Raw genomic sequence first — 19214 nt, forward strand, 5'->3', positions numbered from 1 at the left:
GAATGAGTTCTTGGTCACACTCTATTAGCTAAATAATGTCAATAATTGATGTCCTTGCAGATGCCTACAAGACTGAACATTTGTATCGTTTTAAAGGACTTACAAAGAAATGTACTGAAGACTACATGGCTTTCTTGTGTAATGTTTCAAGTACTCTCATGGGAATCAAAAGCCAAGGAAACGAAATAGTTGGGATATTTGTAAGGCCAATAAAAGTTAGAACTAGTGTTCACAGTTCAAAACTGGCATTTGACATGCTCGGCATTCTTATTTTTCCTAATGCAATTCAAATTCCCCTCCCTGTGAGTTGTTTATATTCATAGGAAAGATGTCGCATGCTAAGAATTATTTTCTTGTATTTTATTCTCTTTGGTCTGTGATGATTCATTGGTTCCCGAAATTCTCCAGCAGGAAGGCAATCCCCACTCACACCAACAAATCCCAATGACTCAGATGGGACTCAGAGAAGCAGCAGTTGCAAAATAAGATATATTTGTTCAAACATATGGGCCAAGACACAATACAGAGAAGCAGGACCAAAATTTCTCATTCACAATGCTATAAATAAAATTTGTGATTGTTTGCCAGATAAAGACTTCATGGGGAATGATGTCTTGTCAGAGATCCTAGGAAGCCTGCTGTTTACAAACTTAAGACAGTTAGTGATTTTTTAGCAAAGCAAGAGATTTCTTGGTTTGCTTGAAATGAACTGGTTTCCAGCAAGGCAAGAGGCTTAGCTAAGGGCTTAGCAATATGGAATATTTTCTTTAAAGAAAAACTGTAACTATAAAAAAGGTAAAGAGATTTTGGATTATAAAACCTTTTTACAGTTTATTTCCTATTACTAATTTCTTAAAATATATATATAAAAATGAGGATCTGACTAAATGACTCAGGACGCCAATTGATAAATGTCTGTCCTTGTAAACAAATAAATAATTATTTACAATCTTTGGCAAAACAAAATGAAATTTCATCAGTCTCACTCTCTCACACACACTTGCAAGGAAAAAAAAAAGAAAAAGAAATTCTAAAAACCCATCATAAATAATTTACATAGAATAGGAAAATTATGATACAGTCCAAATATTAACATCTTCATCCCTAAACTGATGTCTCTGTCTGACAAAACAAACCCTACGCAGTCACTACTCATATTTAATGAAGTCATCCTCCCTTCCACTTGGAAACTGGGGATGCCATTTGAAACACCAAAAAGAAACTGAAATATTTAAAACCTCATGAAGAGGATTTGTGAAAACAACAAAAAATCCAAAAGAAAAACCAGCAACAGAACAAACGGAAATAAAATTAAAAAATATTTGATAATATGAATACTATAAAATGTGCAATAAAGCCAGCAACTGTTGATTCCTTTCTAATGAATGTAGCCACAAAATCTATTTCAAAGGAGAAAAAGTTGATTCAACATTTAGCTCACTGTGCCCTAGAAGAAGGCAGAGGTACTGTATTCTTCCATCAGGTATTGCATCTATGAATAAAATTACACCAGCCTGTGTTCTTTTTGTTAACATACTCATACATCTAAAACAAAACAAAAATGTTAAACATGTCTATACTATTGTTTATCTGAGTAACTGTTGTATCTGTTTAGAATAAACACTGGTACCCCTTCAGCATTATTTAAGAAGTTCTATATACAGCAGACATAGGTAACAATATAAAAATATTAAAATTAGGATATATATTAAGGTTCCATTTGTAAATTCCTTATTATTATTATTCATTTAACTTTAAAGTATACATGACTAAAACCCATGGAACTATACTTAAGTGTAGGCCAAGCTTTGACAATATCTACATATTGTGATATGCTTTTGAAATTAGCTTTAAAATACCATTATTTGTGAATGTATTATTGATGGATTATATGTTTTAAAATCAATTATCAGAGAGGGTAGCTTGGTGTGATAATCACAATAATTACTAACAAAATATTTATAAATGGAACCTTAAATTCATATGTTACCAAATTAAGTAATGGCATCGTTGCCACCTTTTCAAAAACCCACATCAGGATTCAGGATGTCAAAGTGCTTTTTGCAGCAGAGGTGGAAAAGTGGTTCAGGTTCATTTTGCTCCACATAGTCACGGTATATTCTTTATTACAAGGCAATGCAGAATATGATGAAAACAGGGCAACTGGAAATAATTTTTTGGAAGTCAGACAATAGTGATAGCTTCAGATGTTTAAATGAATCTTCCCTTTCTCCCACATGAGAGTTTCTAGTTCAATTCTGTTTGGCCAAAATAAAGCCCCTACTAAAGAATGCTTTAGGTTGGAAATTTGACACTTTTACCAATAATAATTTTAAAGAGTGTTACTAAGAGCATCCTTATCAACTAAGCACCTTTTTGAATCAAGCAATGTTTAAAATTGATCTTTAACAGCCAAAGTAATTTTCACTGTTGGTGGGGCTCTCCATTACTCTGCTAAAATTAGACCCAGAAGCTCTGTGTTACTGAAGTCCAGTCTTGATCAGAGCTAGGAAGTGTCAACCATGCACCCAAAAAATTAAGACACATTTTTCCTCACTTAAACATAACAACTGACAATCATCATCCCCCCTCTTTTTCTCCATATATATAAATACATTAAGTAATTACATTTTTATATGTAAACGTCATTCTTTAAAAAAGACAAGTAAACAAACAAGCATGTTTTGCTAAGTTTTCACTCTACAAAAGTGTTGTAATCTATCAATCTGCTTTTGCTTCAGTGGTGGGTCCGACGTTCACGTTTAGGTTTCATTAGTCCTGGCTGTGAGAAGGCACTTGGGTGGAAGGGTGGCTGAAGCACTCCTGGCAGCTGGGAGGATCCCGGAGAGTGGAGCATGAGGAGAGAGGACAGGAGGCACACAAAAACAGAAACTGGGAGTACCAGGGTGTACTGAGGTGTCTGGGTTGCATAGCATCTACAGTACTTTGCTGGTAATGCAGCAACCACTGCTCAAGCATCTGAAAGAAATGGGAAAAATATATTAATTGTGACTGGGGGCTTTTTGGTTAGGAAGTCAATCAAAAAAGATTTCCACCATGATACACTTAAGAGATGCAGCACAACACTTTCTGTTCTTCATTTTCCTGCAAATGGGAGGACATTTATATAAAACAACATGTGCCTACATAAAGAGACAAGCATGTGTATGTGCAGCTATGTATCTAGCTGCACAAAATAATACCAGAAAACCTGGAAAAGCATTATCTGTATTTCAAAACATTTCAGACAAGGCATTACAGACAGACATCCTCATTAAAGATATCTGCTCTCTTTTCCGTGCCTCTTGAAGGAGGGGTGATCCAGAAGTATCTTTCTGCCTGCAGGTCATACTGAAATAGCCTACAGAGGACAGTGGATATATAGAGAGAATTCTAAGCAAGTCTTTCTCAGAAATTTCTACCTCATTTTTTCCAGGTGGATAGTATTAAACATCTGGGGTTTATTATTCAAATTGAGATTACTCTACGGGCAAGGGGCATTCATGGCATTTCACCAAAGGTCTTTGCCATGCTATGATATTACAGATTGCTTTTCATTTACAGGATACTTTTCATTTAGACACTTTTTGCTTGTTCCACAAGTTATGATGAAAGGCTTAAGCGTCTCCCAGACATTTTTTGTAACTAACCTCTGCATTCATATTTGAGGTCAGAGAAATAGACCATCTCTTGAGAGAAGACAAAAAGACCTAATCGTCCACCAGCAAAAGTTGTATCATAGATTGGTCCAGAATCCACCATGACTTGTTTCCCTTCATAAACCAGAACTCTGTAAAGAAGAACATAAATTAAACAAAGAGGATAATACAGTATCCAGTATAAGAGCTGGTAACAGTCTGTAAAACCTGGAACAGAATTAATTTTATAAAGACACCAGAAAACCCAACCTCATTGCAGGGATCAGTTCTCATCTCTATCTCACACCCACGTGGCTGGCAGCCATAACACATTAATCAGAAGCCGTGGGACTGCTCCTTTAGTGTTTTCATGCACACCATCTGCAAAAGATTTCCCAGTTCTTTATTTAGAACAGTCATTTCTCCTGGAATGAACTATGTCATGTACTAGCATTCACTGATAAGCCCCTGTCCCAGTGAACTCAGGGGTTAGCACATGGCCTTCTTGTCACATCACTGAACAAAGCTGTCTTTGCAGCTGTGTGAACAGCTGATTTATTTATCTTTAGGTTCAAGGCCAGCATGAGAAATTGGAAGAACCATCCCTTTAGATTCAAACAAAGCATTAAATGGAGACATGCTGAAACTCAATTTCAAGCATTTTAAGAGCTTAATGAAAGCTGGAAGGATTCGGACACAAAAAGCTACACTAATCATAAATTGGAAAAGAAGAACTTGGTTTTTTGGGTTTTTTTTAGTCTTCCAGGCATGGACCCTGGAGACAAAAGACCTCGAAAGTCAGCACTTCATTTTCTTTCTTTATCAGAGACTGCATTTCCACAAACTTGGATCCTCTGCTTCTCCTGGGAGACCTTGAGATAGTCTAGATTTTTAGGCTCTCAGTCTCCTTGGCCAAATGAGAAATTACTCTATAGTTTATTAATTAGACTAGCTTTTGGAGTCAGGGATTACTGTCCTGCTTCAACTGACAATACATTAGTTATATACAGCAAGATGGCTTCACATGAGGATGACAACACTTGAGCAGCTTCCTAGAACTCAGCAGTTAGGTAGGGGCAGATTTCTGTTTAGACAGAAATACATGTCCAGCACTTGTAATAAAGTGTTCTTTTCCCTGAAAAGTGCACAAAGACAATTATGGAACTGCTCCCTGAGATCAGTATTTAATGGATGGTGAAAAAAACAGTAAAAAAAAATGACAGATTTTCAAGTTCATGTAATCCTATTTAATATAATTCTCAAAATACCAAGAATGCAAAACATATGGAAAGAGTTTAATAGTTCATTCAACCCATCAAAAAAATTACATAGCTCTTATCATGTTCATATGGAATTGATATTTCTGTACAAATAAATTGTTTCACAACTTCATTAGTGAAAAAAAAAAATTAATTCATTTTATATCAGAACACCCTAACATATGAAGGAATTTAATGCCCCAAGCCACAGAATTTGCCATGCTAGATTTATCTAATGTGACACCAGTGGTAACATCTTTTGTCTGACACTATGTAGATTCTGTAAAGGAAGTTACAGGTAACAGCAACATGAAGGAAAAAAATAAAGTTTCTTTTTGACCTTTATCAGTCAATGCTTTGTACTGCAACACACTGAAGCATAAAGAAACTCTCTTTACAAAAAACAGGTAACTTAGTCTATCCTAATTTGTCTACACTTTGTCTTTCACAGACAAATGAAAACCTCCTGCACATAAGCCCAAGAAAGACCTTTGGAGGTAAGGTCTGACTCTACCCCATGAAAAATATCCATTACAGTTCCAGTAGTAAGGAGAAGATAAAACTGACATGGGCAGTTAATCCTCAGTCTTTGGAACATCAGCTAAACAGCTGGGCTATACAGAAAGTCATTTGCCACATCTCCCTGTGTGCATTACAGATGTGCTCATGGCCACCTCTGCAGTGTCTTGTGTAAGCCACTACAGGAGACAGGATGCTGAAGTAGACAGGCCCTTGGCCTACTTCCCTGAGGCAATGCTCATGTTTATAATTATTTTCATTCACTGAAATTCCTCAGGCTGGGGAGCAATCTCATGTTCTAATCTTGCTTTGAGTTTTGCTCAGGAATTTTTGGTCTCCTTACAGAAAAGCTATTGAGAAAGAGGCCTATGTTTTTTTCTTTAATTAAAGAGTATTTAGCTGATGTAAATATTGATCCATCCAGATTAAATTAAATACATCTGAAAAGAAAATTATTCTGAAGATAATAAAATGTTCCCAAAATGTTGGACAAACTGTCACACAAGTAACAATTATCAGAAACAACAATGAAACTGATAACATAGCTTTTAAATCAACAGCGACAAAAGCATTGCTACTAGAAAATGTAGAGGTACAGAAATATTTCTTACTTTATTAATCCTGTTTTAGGCCTATGAATCAAGTGCCACCTGTAAGCAGTATAATCTTTCCAGCCAATGTTCTTGGGGTCATGCCACAAAGTACGCACCTACAGTAGGAATACAAATGCTTTATTAGAAACACACCATGCCCCAGTAACTCCACATCTACCACTGTAACTGCCAAAGCTTATTTTCTGCAGGGTATGAAACCAAAAATAGTTTAACATTTGACTGTATCATCAAAAGGCTTCTTTTATGGGGTGAAAGTAATGGAAATTTCTGTCTTAAAGTGTTGATCAGTTAATCACCTGCAGTTTCATAGCTAGAGTCACTGAAGACTGTTACAGCATTGAACCTTGACTTCCCTTATGGCGTCACAGAATTGGCCAAATGGGAAGAGACCCACAAGGATCATCAAATCCAACTCCTGGCCATGCAAAGGACCACGCCCAAGAGTCACATCTTGTGTCCAAGAGTATTGTCCAAATGCTGTTGGAACGCTTTGGGTTTGCACATACACACAACCAGGCTGACAGAGCTGATGCTGAATGAGTGCCTCCAGTGAGGGAGAGGAACTGCAGCTTGTACAGATGTTACTGCCTGTGGCTGCTACTTGAAAACTTCCTCTCAGTGACAGTCCTGTCAATTCCTATCCACAAGTGAAGCCCTACTAACCTAATTTCCAAAATGCACAAGTTTCTTCCATGCTTGGACCCTATTTGGAACTGCAGCTGTTTTTCTCTCTTTTTTCAATATCTTTTCTCTTTTTCTGTCACTGTACTCTAAACCATGTATAATTCAAACCAGCTGGAACACCAAAGAAGCAAGTGCCAATACAGAAGTAACAAAGGATTCCTGCATAACTGAGACATCTCTCTCATTTTCCTTTTGATCATACCTCATCTTACCTTTTATGTGATTGTCTTTAAAATACAATGCATGTGTTACTATTGACACTACTAATAAGGGAATTAAGGAAAAACTGATAAACAACTGCAAAAATTGAGGTGTGAGAGGGAATTATTTTTGAAAAATGTTCCTTATTTTTAAAACATTAGTCATGCACTGTTGGCCTAAAGTTTTAAATCTCTCACCTGTCCAGGGGTGTTTCCTGTGTGCCAGAGAGCATTTCGTAAGTGCTCACCAGTACCAGTTGTTGAATTCACTACTTTGAGTGACACACCAGAATAGCCATAAGCCCTGGTGGGTTTGTCCTCCCAGTAGGTCTGAGTGACCTGCTTCCACATCAGAACGTAAAACCGACTGCTGGACTGGTAGCCAAACACAAAGCCGGCGTAGTCATCGTCGCGGTCTGTGTTAACGTAGAACGTCCCGCTGAAGTCAACAGAGCTGAACTCATCGTAGCCTGGAGGAGGACAAGAGGGACAAACCACTGAGTTACAATGCTGGATCCAGTTACACACACCCAAGAGTCCCAGCTACAGCCTGAATTTTGGCAGGAGGCATAAATGGTATTTCCCTGTTTCCTCACCTGTAGGAGAGGAGGTGATTACACTTGCCTGCATGGAGGCTTCTGGAGAGAAATAAGTGGCTTACAAAGAGCATTGAAGACAGCAGGCACTATACCTACAATTTTTTTTTCAATTGAGTATTTTATTTATGTTATAGTCAGTGATGAGATGAATGGACAAAAAATGCAGACAGCATTGAGCTGTATATACTTAGGGCATACACACTGCCTCCATCATTAGTCCAACGTTTCCAGCAGCAAAAAGGTGCATTTATGTACCCCTTTTCCAACCTTTTCTATCATTTTATCTACTTTTTTTCCTCTTTCCTTATCACAGAATCACTTGTTAATTTTCCAAAGATGATTACATCTGATACTCACCTACAGCTATTCCAGGATCAGAGTTAGCAGTCTGCACCAGCTCCTTGCCTTGGTGGCGAATAACCCAGTTGGGATCAATCTGTGCTGTTCCCTTGGGGTCCAGAGGGACCATCTGGAACTTTCTGAAATCAGTTTCACTGATGGCATTGTTTTCAGGGCACACATCATAGATATCTGGAACATTGTCGTTGTCAAAGTCATCTTTGCAAATATCACCTCTGCCATCACCTGTAAGCAATGTGAATAAGCAGAGGCAATTTTTAGCAATTTATCTGGCCCCAGTTTATACACCACTTTGGAATCAGGGTGGGAGAAGCTGGAAGTTTGCTGTGTCGATGTAATTCACTAATGCTTGCATTACATTTTCAGTTTGATTTGTTCCAGATGTGGATACAATACCACATTTTAATTTGTGCTGTGCAAGTCAATTCAAAGAATAGCATTAAAATCTTAATCTTCCACACATCACTAAATATCATACACTACTAAATATTATATATTCTTGATCATATTAAACTATTTTTCAGACTCTTATCACTGTCTTAAGATTCTTTCTGCAACAACCCATCTAAGATGCCGCAGATTGCAGATGTGTCACCTCTACACCAAAAGAAAGGGAGGAGAGTGTTGCAATAAAATATGCTTAGCCACTCTTTCACTTGTAGGTAAAACAATTTGGCTTTTAAATAACATAGTGCTTCAGAAAAATGCATGAGAAAAGAAGGCAGCACTACATCCAACAGGACTAGCCTCAGAAGAATGAAAAAATTACGTTTTGTTATATGGATTGCAGGAAGTTTTTTAGAGAACAAAAAAGTACAGCTCATCTATAGCTGTGCTTCTGCTCAACACTTTTACTACACTAAATATTTTAGAAAAGCTAAAAATTATTTCCTTTCTTAGTTTACCTATAATATTAATGGACACCAGGAGACATGACTTGCCTCAAATAGCAAGAAGTGAAAGGAGGCATCTATTAAAAAAACTCATGTCAATGACTCCATTATTCCATGGCATACAACAGCAAAAAGACCTGAAAATAATGTAGAAAAGCTTGACTAGACAAGCATAGAAACAAATTCCCAAATGGCTCCAACTTTTACAACAGAAACCACTGGATATTGGATTGGGTACTAATGCAAAACCAGTGCTGCCAACTTTGTTTCTGTCTTCACATAGCAGAGCACCTGTTTTTTGGGTTTTTTCCCCCCAGTGTTTATGACTGCCCTAAGAACATGGGAATTAACACCAACTCATTCAATGCTGACCTATTACTAGATGTTTCACAGCAAAATGGAAAGCTACATTACCATGAGCAATCAACACAGCATTACCCAAGTATGGAGCTTTCAGACAGAAAGCAGAATGGGTTTTAGGCAACAGCCAAAAGAGTAATTAGAGAAAATTGAAACATCTAGTGTCTCAGGGCTCTCTGCAGCTCAGATATGTGGTAAAATGGTCCCATTTTCCACCCAGGATATCTGCCATAGACAACTCCAAATCCTGACCAGCTGTGTGTTCCTCCACCTGTTTGTTTTAGCACTCATTGGAGAAAAGGAAATTAATTTCCTATTTTGTTTCCTTTGCCAAATCAAAGAGATAATTCACAGAAGAATCTAATTATTCACTAGAAGTCCAGCTGATGTTCATTTGGTAGTGAGTTGCTGCTGACAACATTCATTCCCTGTCAAGGAAAGTTAGAAAGTGTTTGTTTATCCAGTCACATCCAACAGCTCTCTCCAGGGCCTCATCTTTACGTGCAATTCTGGGTTTTATTTACCCTTTTCCAAGATTTCTGTTGGACCTGCTGCTAGTGACAGTGATGAGCTGGCTAAACTGATTAAATATTTGCCTTTTCTGAATCATTAATCCATACATCAATGTAGTTTCCTTTACAAGAACCAGGTAATGGATAACTTAAACTATCTCAGCTTGGGGTCACCCTTATTCTGGATTTATGAAATTAAGGGGCTATTCCAGGGACTACCAAATACAAAGATATCCTGGACAAATATTATAGGACTGTAGGTTATATAAATTAAGAGCTACTACTGACTATCAACCAGAAACTTCCTCCTGAACAGCAGTTGTCTTACCAGGAAATCAGACAAGGCTCAGCATTTTATCTTTCTAAATGTACATAAAAACATATTGTGTAGGTAATAAATTCTGCTCTCAATTTCTACAGCACAGCCATGGAACAGCTCCAGCAAGTTGTATAACTTGGACCAGAAATTGCTTACCTGCATTTATTGCAAGGGTCATTATTGTAAACATATTTGGTGGTTTTTAAAGGATCATAAACATTTTCAAAATTAAAATTGTAATTGTGAAACTATTTCATTATTTAATAATGCCAAGCACAGAGAAGTACTGTCTGAGGTGACCAAAAACATTTTACCAAAAAAAAAAAAAAGGCCAATTACATATCCCTTTTTAAACTGCGACATGTATATCATCAAAAAATATTTAAAGCAGTCTGTAAAAAAATTTTTGAGAAAAGCTGCTCAGAAGTCAATTAAAAAAAAAAACAATTGACTTAAAAAATCCTGAAGAAATAGTCTGTTTTTCAAAACAAAACCGTAGTAAACCACTTTTTTCATTTTAATTTTCAGATGGAAAGTGAAACAGCTTACTTTTTCTTTTTTAAGACATTAGTATTTCAAGCTATTTGAAATATTTTCTGACACTTTTAATATTTCAATTAAATGTAAAAATAAGAATATTAACAAAAAACATGGATTGTTTTGGTTTTTTAAAAAAGGTTTTCTCCTGTAATTAAGTATGTGCATGTTTGAGCTCTTGTCAAAGACATTTCCTAATGCTCTAACCCTTGACCAAACTGAGCAGTTCAGTTCCATATAATTCCTGGTGTCTCAAATGTCAAAAGCAGCTCAGTTTGATGTGAAGCCTCTCTTCACCAGATGTTAATACTCCAAGATCAAAATCAGACACTAAGAACTAAATGAAATTCATATGACCTTGCTCTTACCATCTGAGTCCTCCTGCTCAGGGTTGTATCTGAGGCGGCAGTTGTCCCTGTCATCTGGGACACCATCATTGTCATCATCAGGGTCACAGGCATCTCCTTTACCATCCTGATCGTGGTCAGCTTGGTTAGCATTGGGGATGTAAGGGCAGTTATCCTGGTTGTTCTGGTGGCCATCTTCATCTATGTCCTCATTATTGTCACACTGGTCACCAACAAGGTCATTATCTGCATCAGTCTACCCCAAAAAAAAGAATTGTACAGAGTAATTTTATTATTTTTACTCAATACAGAAGTACAGCATGGTACTTAACTGCTCAACACTTCTCTTCAAGGGCTTCTGTAGTGACAAATATCACAATGACAACTGTGCTAAAAGCACAAGCACAATCTCAAGCTAGTATGACAACTTAATTTTCTATCACTGGGTACGACCTTGTCCCTGGATACTTGCAGGGCAGGGCTTTACTCGCAGATGGATTAAAGCAATCATCACCGTACTTCCCTTTTATCTGATACAAAGGGATCTCACAATATGAGATGTAAAAATCTCATATTGTGAGCAATATGGATCCAACTTTTCAGCTGTTCAGTACAGGGAGTGATAGCTATCCCTGTGGTCTTTTCTCTGCCCTTGTTTTGATGTTACCACTAAGGAAACTGAATTCATTTACCTGGTCTGGATTATGCATCAGTGGACAATTATCACACTGATCACCAACTCCATCACCATCTGTATCACTCTGGTCTGTGTTGTAGACGTAAGGGCAATTATCTCTTTCATTAAAAATGTCTAGGGGAAAAAAAAACAACAAAATATTGAAAAAATCAAAATAGTACGGGATACAACGCAGACAGCTATAGACTGTAGGAATCACCAGTGAAGAAGCAAGGCTCTTAAGGGGCTCTTAAGCTTTCTGATTGCTACAACATCATTGCTACAAACAATTAAAACTAATATTAAAAAAAAAAATTATGGTATCAATTCCATTTTCTTATTACAACAAAATTTTCTGTATGTATTTACTGACGGAAAAATAAGGGCTGATTATGTCTTAAGAATTTAGGTTTTTTTAATTGAATAACAGGTAAAGGGGTGGGGTAGTTTTCTTTTAATAAATTGTTTGGGATTTTATTCCCCTACTCTAAGAAATGGCATAGAATGCACAGCTACATCAGGTTCAAACTTCTGAACTTTTGTATAGAAACAAGTGTATTAATATTCAGCTGCCTCACCAGTAAATAACTTAATTTTACCAGAACATGTGCATCATTAATTGTATAGTGTGCCAAATTTTCAAAAGAAACTGTTCCTCCTCAGGAAGCTTCATTACAAAGCCAACAATCTACTTCAAAATTATAAGATGAAAAGAAACAAACACATGTTGGCATATCTTTCTGGGAAAGATACAAGGACTCTTCCCTGTATTACATGGTCCCGTAAATTTGCATAATCTTTCAGCCAATAACATATGATTGGATTTTTCTTCAAATGCAGAACTACCACAAGCACTAGTATGAACCTGATGGTCAGAAGGAACCTGATGGTCAGGAGGATAGAATATCTTCAAAATGTTCAGAACCTAAAGTCCGATAAGCATTCAAATGTTTAAAACATTGAGGAAAACCCAAAACTAGATTTCTTCAACTTTTAGTATTTCTGTCTCCTCACACATTTGAAATGACACAGGGATATGATTTCTGAACAATATTTAAGTGGTTTTCCCCCATTCTTATTCTGATCAAAGTGGGGTTATATGGGAATATACTGGTGGAGGAAATAAGCACAATATTTTAAGGCATAGTAAAAAATGTGTATTTGGATTACTGTGGATTTTGTATACTTATACATACATAGAAAAGCAGATTACTTTACTATGGATATTGTCTTAACCTTGTGAATGTTCTGATGTTCTTTTCCCTCCCTAAATGGAAAAGCAAAACTCAACAGAAGTGTCATATTAGACCCTAATTACTTTGGAACACAAATGAAGGAAAGATTTTTTTTTTTTAAGATTACACTGATAAAGAAGTACTGTGATTTGTTCTTTAGTAATATTAATTGTAGTCATTTAGGGACTGCATGGGCAACCATACTACACAGGGCAGATGAACCTCAGCCTTTTCTGTCTTGTCCAACATTTTTGAGCTGCTAGACCCAATTTTATTCCACCTATAAAAGCAAGTAGCTGATCTTATTGGCCATAAAGCAAAGTGCACTTGTGGAACAGCACCTAGTTCTCAAAAGTGCAATCATACCATCTCCATCAATGTCCACAGCACATGAGTCACCCTCCCCATTGTTGTCTGTGTCAATCTGAGCAGGGTTGTGCACATAGGGGCAATTGTCACAGCGGTCACCAACTTCATCCTTGTCATAATCAAACTGGCGAGGGTTGAACAGAAGAGGGCAATTGTCCTAGTAAGAAAAAAAATAGGTTTCACAACGTAAATCACAACTCATTAGAGCATACTATGAAGTGGTAACTCCTGTTCATCTTGGACAGAATTCAAAAACCAAATATTAATCCACTATTTTTTCAATGGGCAAGCTGTACTGAAGGCCTTGGTGGTAACAGGATGGCCAGCCTGTACAAAACTGTCTCTTTTGTACAAAACATGTGAATTGTGCTCCCTATCTCACAGGGAGAGCAACAGGCATTTGAACTGGATCTGTACTCAGATCTGTATCACTGGTACATGTACTTAAAAAATCAGAACATGTTGCAAAATCAGGTCAACTTCTGCTGCATTTTATAACTTTCGAAAAACAAAAAAGAAACAACTAGAATTATTACTCTGACTTTTCTGGAACAAACTACTGTGGATATTTTCAAGTTTATATCACATATGTTGATTTTTCAATTTAAACAAATATTGAATTTTTATTGATTGTGTTCTATTGAACAAGATAATAAAATGTAAAGTTTTTTAAAAATGTTAAAATTAAATACTCTCATTTGCCAAAAATCTTTTTAACTGAGACCTTTAAATGGAATTTTGAAAATTTCCTATCATTTTAATTGAAAAGTCTGCCAGAAAAATAATTCTTATATTTCACACATTCCCAAATTGCTCATGAACTTTTTCACATGCACAAGAAAGTACTTAGTGTGAAATGCAAAGAAGAAAGAAAGAGAGAAAATCAAAACAGTAGAAGTGAGGGCTACATCAGTGGCATGGAATCTGAAGGGAGGTCATAAGGAAAAAAATCTTTAAACTTCTTTTTTCTCTGCTAAATGAAAAAACCTCACATTTAATAGGAAATCATTTTTTAGCACAATACTGTAAATTCCCCAGAAATACATTTCATATAACCAATGGCAACATATAGAGGCAAGTCAAAATCTCATGCTGTTCATAAAACAATTTCTAGCTTCAAAAACTACTCATACTAAATATTATTTCTTCATCAAATTATTTTTGTTGTTTTTTTTTTTTTAAGTTTTCCAAATAGAGACCAAATGAGCACAGCTCTTACCCAACTTTAACCATCTGAAGCTCTAGAGCATCTAGGTTGCCTCTGAAGGAAACAAAGGGGAACAGTAAAATTCTAATAACAATTCACTCATCCTAAACATGTTCTGAAAAGCCAGGGTGAAGCAAACTCTCAAAGTGCCTCTATCTTTTTGTTGATTGTACAGGGCAACAGTTTTAGACTAAGTGGCTATCTTTTAGACTCTGCAAGTAAATTAATTTGTCTTCTGGGTGGATCTGAAGGAAAGTATAAACCAGGCTAGGTATTTTTCTCCCATCATTTTCCTTTGATAATGGCTGTGTTTATAGTTGTTTCAGAAAAAAGTTAGAATGAATACAAATAACATCATATATATAATATTTATCAGCTTTTCAAATACAGTAGACTTGTTATTCTCCCATTACAATATAAAAAATCCAAAACTACTTTCCATTAAATTGTTTTCACGTACATAACTGAACTCAAAACTGATACAGAGAACAGTGTTCCTGGGGTTTCCCAGGCTGCTTTGCTCTGCACAGTACTACTCTCCTTTGACTGAACACAGCTTCACTCTGCACTACCCATCATTCAGGGAAGGAAGTGCAGAATAACTCAGTTGAAGTTCTGAACAATAAAGTTCACATCTATTGTAATGCTTTTCTTTAAAATCCGATGTTTAGGTCAAACACACTGCAGACAGCTTACTTTGTCATCTTCGACACCATCATTGTCATCATCCTCATCACAGGCATCTCCTTTGCCATCTTTATCAAAGTCTTCTTGGCCAGAGTTAGGCAGAAGAGGGCAGTTATCCTGGCCAAAAGAAATAATCAATACGTTATGCTTACGTTATGTCAGGATAACTTGCCTGGGCAGAAGAGTAGATACGGTACACCAGAGACTATAAAACCAGAGCAATCAGCAAAGTACTTTTGAAAGTGCCTGGTTTTTTGTTGCCAATTCATTTGCTGCTTTCATATTGTAAAGTAAGTGAAATGCAGCTGCAAATCATCTTATTTCCCAGCTGCTATTAGTGTGACATTTCTAGTAAATTTTAGAGGGAACTAGCAAAGAACAAACACACCACACGCACAGACATGCACTCTTACACCAACTTTTTGCAGACAATTCATGAGATATGTTTGAAGATTACAGAAAAAACCACCAGGTTTTGTTGCCAGAAAAATAAAAAACCAAGCCAAGAGAAAGTCTTCAGAAACAGCTGTTCATATGGAAAGTTACTACACAGCAATGGAAAGTACTACACATCAATGAAGGGGAATACTCTAAGAAAGGATGTTGAAAAAAGTGTCTTTATACTGTTCTGCAAAACAGTACCTTTGCACTCCCGTGGCTTTAAAAATAAAAGTCAAACAGATCTCTTTATTTTGTAACACAGCTTTGAAAAGAATGATTATTTTATATAAACAATTCTTAAGTTACACTGAAAAATAAGTAAAATAGCTTGCCAAACTTTTAATATGCTTTTTTTTTAAATACTAAAATCAGCTAAAATGGACTTCAACTCTACCACTTGCTATGAATAAATACATCTGTGAAAATACACTGTTATTCTCATTTTTACTCATATTCCACATCTACCTCACCCAAAACTGAATCTGTCAAAAGAGTGCACAAATATCTCCTTTGTGCACTCTAAAAAACTATTATAGTAAGGTGTTTTCAATCTCAGTGGTTCTAATAGTGCAGACAATTTAAGAAAAAGAGTACTAGAAATATTGTGATAAATATCAAATCCCCAAAATTTCTTATCAAATGCCTGTGAATAGTCTTGACTATCCACCTCAACACTGGTTACCAGTAATACAAAACCTTTTTTTAAATAATGAAAAAAAATAATCTCAAAAGTAAGTTAATTTTCAATCATTATCAGCTCAAGGAAAGAAGTTTTTTTAAAATCAAATTACTCAGCTAGGATATTTTGTAAAGAACACAAGGGCCTGAAAATTTGCGGTATTATTAAGGGGGTTTTTTGGCAGGTGGAGAGGTTCTCTTAATGAAGTACTTGTATCTATTAGATCAACACATATTACACAAAGCATTAAACAATCTTTGGAAACATGTTTTTTTCTGAATGGGTTCAGCATGTTGTGTTTAACCAAAACTAATGCTTTGTGTTACATCAAGAGTGAACACATGCAAATTCTGATGACAGGAACTGAAAGAAATATATATGAAGTGCAACAGCTAAGTTGGCTGAATCTACAATGAACAGACATCAATTGCAGTGATGAAGACCAACATTTGAGGCCCAAATTTCCATCCATATCTGAAACTCTTTGGCTGATAGAGCCCAGATTCACACAAGTTACTTATTCTCTCAAACAGCCTGATTTCAAACTTTCCTAGTCTCTTGGTCTGTATTTGTTTTAACCACTATAGTAGTCTAGAGTTCAGTCATTTTTGCATTTCTTTCTTTTTTTTTTTTTTTGTAGAAGTTGTTAGAACCTCAAGAAGATTTATAGGCAGATCACTTTAACACAGAAAAGGAGTAAGAAAAATGTTTCGGGTCTGGGAAAATTTTCTCAGAAGAGAAAATCTTACCCTTACAGCCATGACTAATTTAGCAAGACACTTGAGCTTCTGCCTCAAGTGATATGATACGATGATCATATGCAGGTAATCCAGTGTTGTCAGTGGCCCCATAGGTAGGCATTTAAAACTGAATACCTGCACATGCCTTCTGCTCTGTCAAAACTCCTCCATCCCACTTGCTTAATTTGCTGCAGCAAACAGTGTATGCGCCTCTGTATTGTGCCTGTCATTCAGCCATCAGCAAGGCCACCACTTAGAACTAGGATCCAGGGAATTGCCTGTCAGGGGGTGCCTTCACCCCTTAGCTATTTGAGCCATTGTTAAACTGGTAGAACAACTTTCAGTCTGGTTTCATACAGCATCAGGACAAGAGCTACAAGGAGGCTGCTCACCATTTTTGAGCAATTCCCACTGGAAGGAACCTCAGGCCATGAAACCAAGAAGGACTTGGTGTGCTTCAGATGAGCACAGAACCAGGTCCCAGGGAACATATCTGGTGAACACAACCTACTAAACCTACATGCCACCATTTTTAGGCTCCCTGATGCTGTTTTTTCTCATTGGTGTAGTAACCTTTCATTGTTCACTACAACAGAACAGCAAGATTGAATAGGTAGCATTTGCCAGATGTAGAGCCAATGGGGGCAGGCAGGTCAGGTGATTCCCCTTGAGAGGGTGAGAGTTGGGATTTCACATCTCTGAAGGGCAAGAGAGGCTGAATCTCTCATCCTGTTCCTGTGAGCCTTTGCAATAAGGAGAACACCTCTAATTAGTCACATTCACCCCTCTCTTAGGCTCCTATTGTTAAAAATTATCTCAGGCTCTGAATCCAGTTGTCACAGTGTGGGGTCTGCTTAACTCTTTAAAAGGAAGGGTAGTCCAAGACAGCATTTTGAACTCCAGCCCTTACATGGCTGTCAGTGTCTTTTTACAAGCCCTGCAGGTAGGATTTCACACTGGCCTGGGCCCTGAGATCCCTGTTTGGTTCTCACTAGCTCTGTGCCTCACACCCATGCTTTAGGCAACTCCTGCTCAGTGTGCTAACTCCATTCACAAGCATCACGATTGTCCATGTGTTCTGAGTAGGAAGAAATCCAAGGCACAGGACTCTGGATTTAATTTTGAGAATTCCTTACTGTGTTTTACCAGATTAAGTGAATACATATTTCACAATCTCTTAGAAAACCAGCATGCTGTAACAGTCAAAGCTTACAGAAAGCACCAGCTTAATGAATTAAAAGGGTTACTGACAACTATCTAGGAAAAAGTGGAAATGTTGTTAATACATAGCATTTTTATCAACCTTTTTTACCTACCTTCACACAGTGGTACGTTGCATTGGCAGCACAGACCAAGTTGTTATTAGGCCAGCCATCCAAATCTGAATCCTCACCACAGATGCGGCCATCACCAGCATAACCTGTCCTACATTCACATTTGTACATTGGATCACTGAAATGGCCCAGATAGATGCACTCTGCAGACTTGTGACAGCTGTGCGTCTTGTCCTTGCACGGATTCTCAGGTTCACAGACCTATAAATGATGGAGCACATTCAATGAAACCTGATAATCACAGCCAGCTGTATGTGCCTCAGCTTTGTCAAAATCAGACCAGTTATTTAGAGCTCTGAAGACAGGAACTTTGTTTTGATTGTGGTTAGTAAATCATACTGCTCTCTCAGTTCACAACTCCAACAAATATGTACAATGAAAATAATTAAAACAAACCACTGGAAAAATTGGACATTATTTAAAAAGCAATTAAAGTGGTTAACAATTTCAGAACTTTATCTGCCTTCTTCCAGATGTCATTAAACCCCAGAAATTAACTGCAACAGAAAGGAGATTGTTGTACTCACCTCTCTTCTTCAGTGTTTTGCCTGACAGTATAAAAGGACTATCTTATTTTCTTAAATCAAAGAGACCCTAAGTAATTCTTGTGTTCACCTCATGTAGGTTTTTTTACCTCTTCCTTAACACTATATTCTTCATTGACAGTATTTGAGAATCTTACACAGATGGTTCACATGTAGAATTCACAAGCTGAGTTAACCACAGATTGATTCAACAGTAACAAAGAGAAGGCAAACAATGACTTCCACTTTAACATTTTTTGTCTTTTCTAGGAAACTGTAGTCTTCAACCTCACTTCTACTTCCTGCTGTCCTTCACCACTGATAAGCTTTGGCCCAACGGAATTTAGGGAGTGAGAACGTCAGACATGTGTCTGATAACACTGAAATTAACAGTGTCATACTCATGAAAAAACAATCCTGATTCTTCAGTTTCCATTCTCCAGAACAGGTATGTTAACCTCAGAGAAAGGAATGCAAAGCA

General features: G+C 36.9%; 1 protein-coding gene across 2 annotated transcripts in view; it reads right to left on the reverse strand.

The window, feature by feature from the left end:
* Positions 1-475: 475 nt before the first annotated feature.
* Positions 476-19214, reverse strand: part of THBS2 (thrombospondin 2) — a 32870-nt gene continuing 14131 nt past the window's right edge. For both annotated transcript variants that reach the window (XM_059468291.1, XM_059468290.1), the window contains exons 13-22: positions 18192-18410; positions 15025-15132; positions 13119-13278; positions 11534-11652; positions 10863-11097; positions 7871-8098; positions 7113-7384; positions 6028-6125; positions 3651-3790; positions 476-2979 (exon numbers count right to left, since the gene is read on the reverse strand). In XM_059468291.1, coding sequence (XP_059324274.1) covers positions 2972-2979; positions 3651-3790; positions 6028-6125; positions 7113-7384; positions 7871-8098; positions 10863-11097; positions 11534-11652; positions 13119-13278; positions 15025-15132; positions 18192-18410 — 1587 coding nt within the window. In that variant the 3' untranslated portion in view covers positions 476-2971. The remainder of the gene's footprint in view (positions 2980-3650; positions 3791-6027; positions 6126-7112; positions 7385-7870; positions 8099-10862; positions 11098-11533; positions 11653-13118; positions 13279-15024; positions 15133-18191; positions 18411-19214) is intronic.

This window comes from Ammospiza nelsoni, chromosome 3, assembly GCF_027579445.1.
Source record: "Ammospiza nelsoni isolate bAmmNel1 chromosome 3, bAmmNel1.pri, whole genome shotgun sequence".
NCBI lineage: Eukaryota > Metazoa > Chordata > Aves > Passeriformes > Passerellidae > Ammospiza > Ammospiza nelsoni.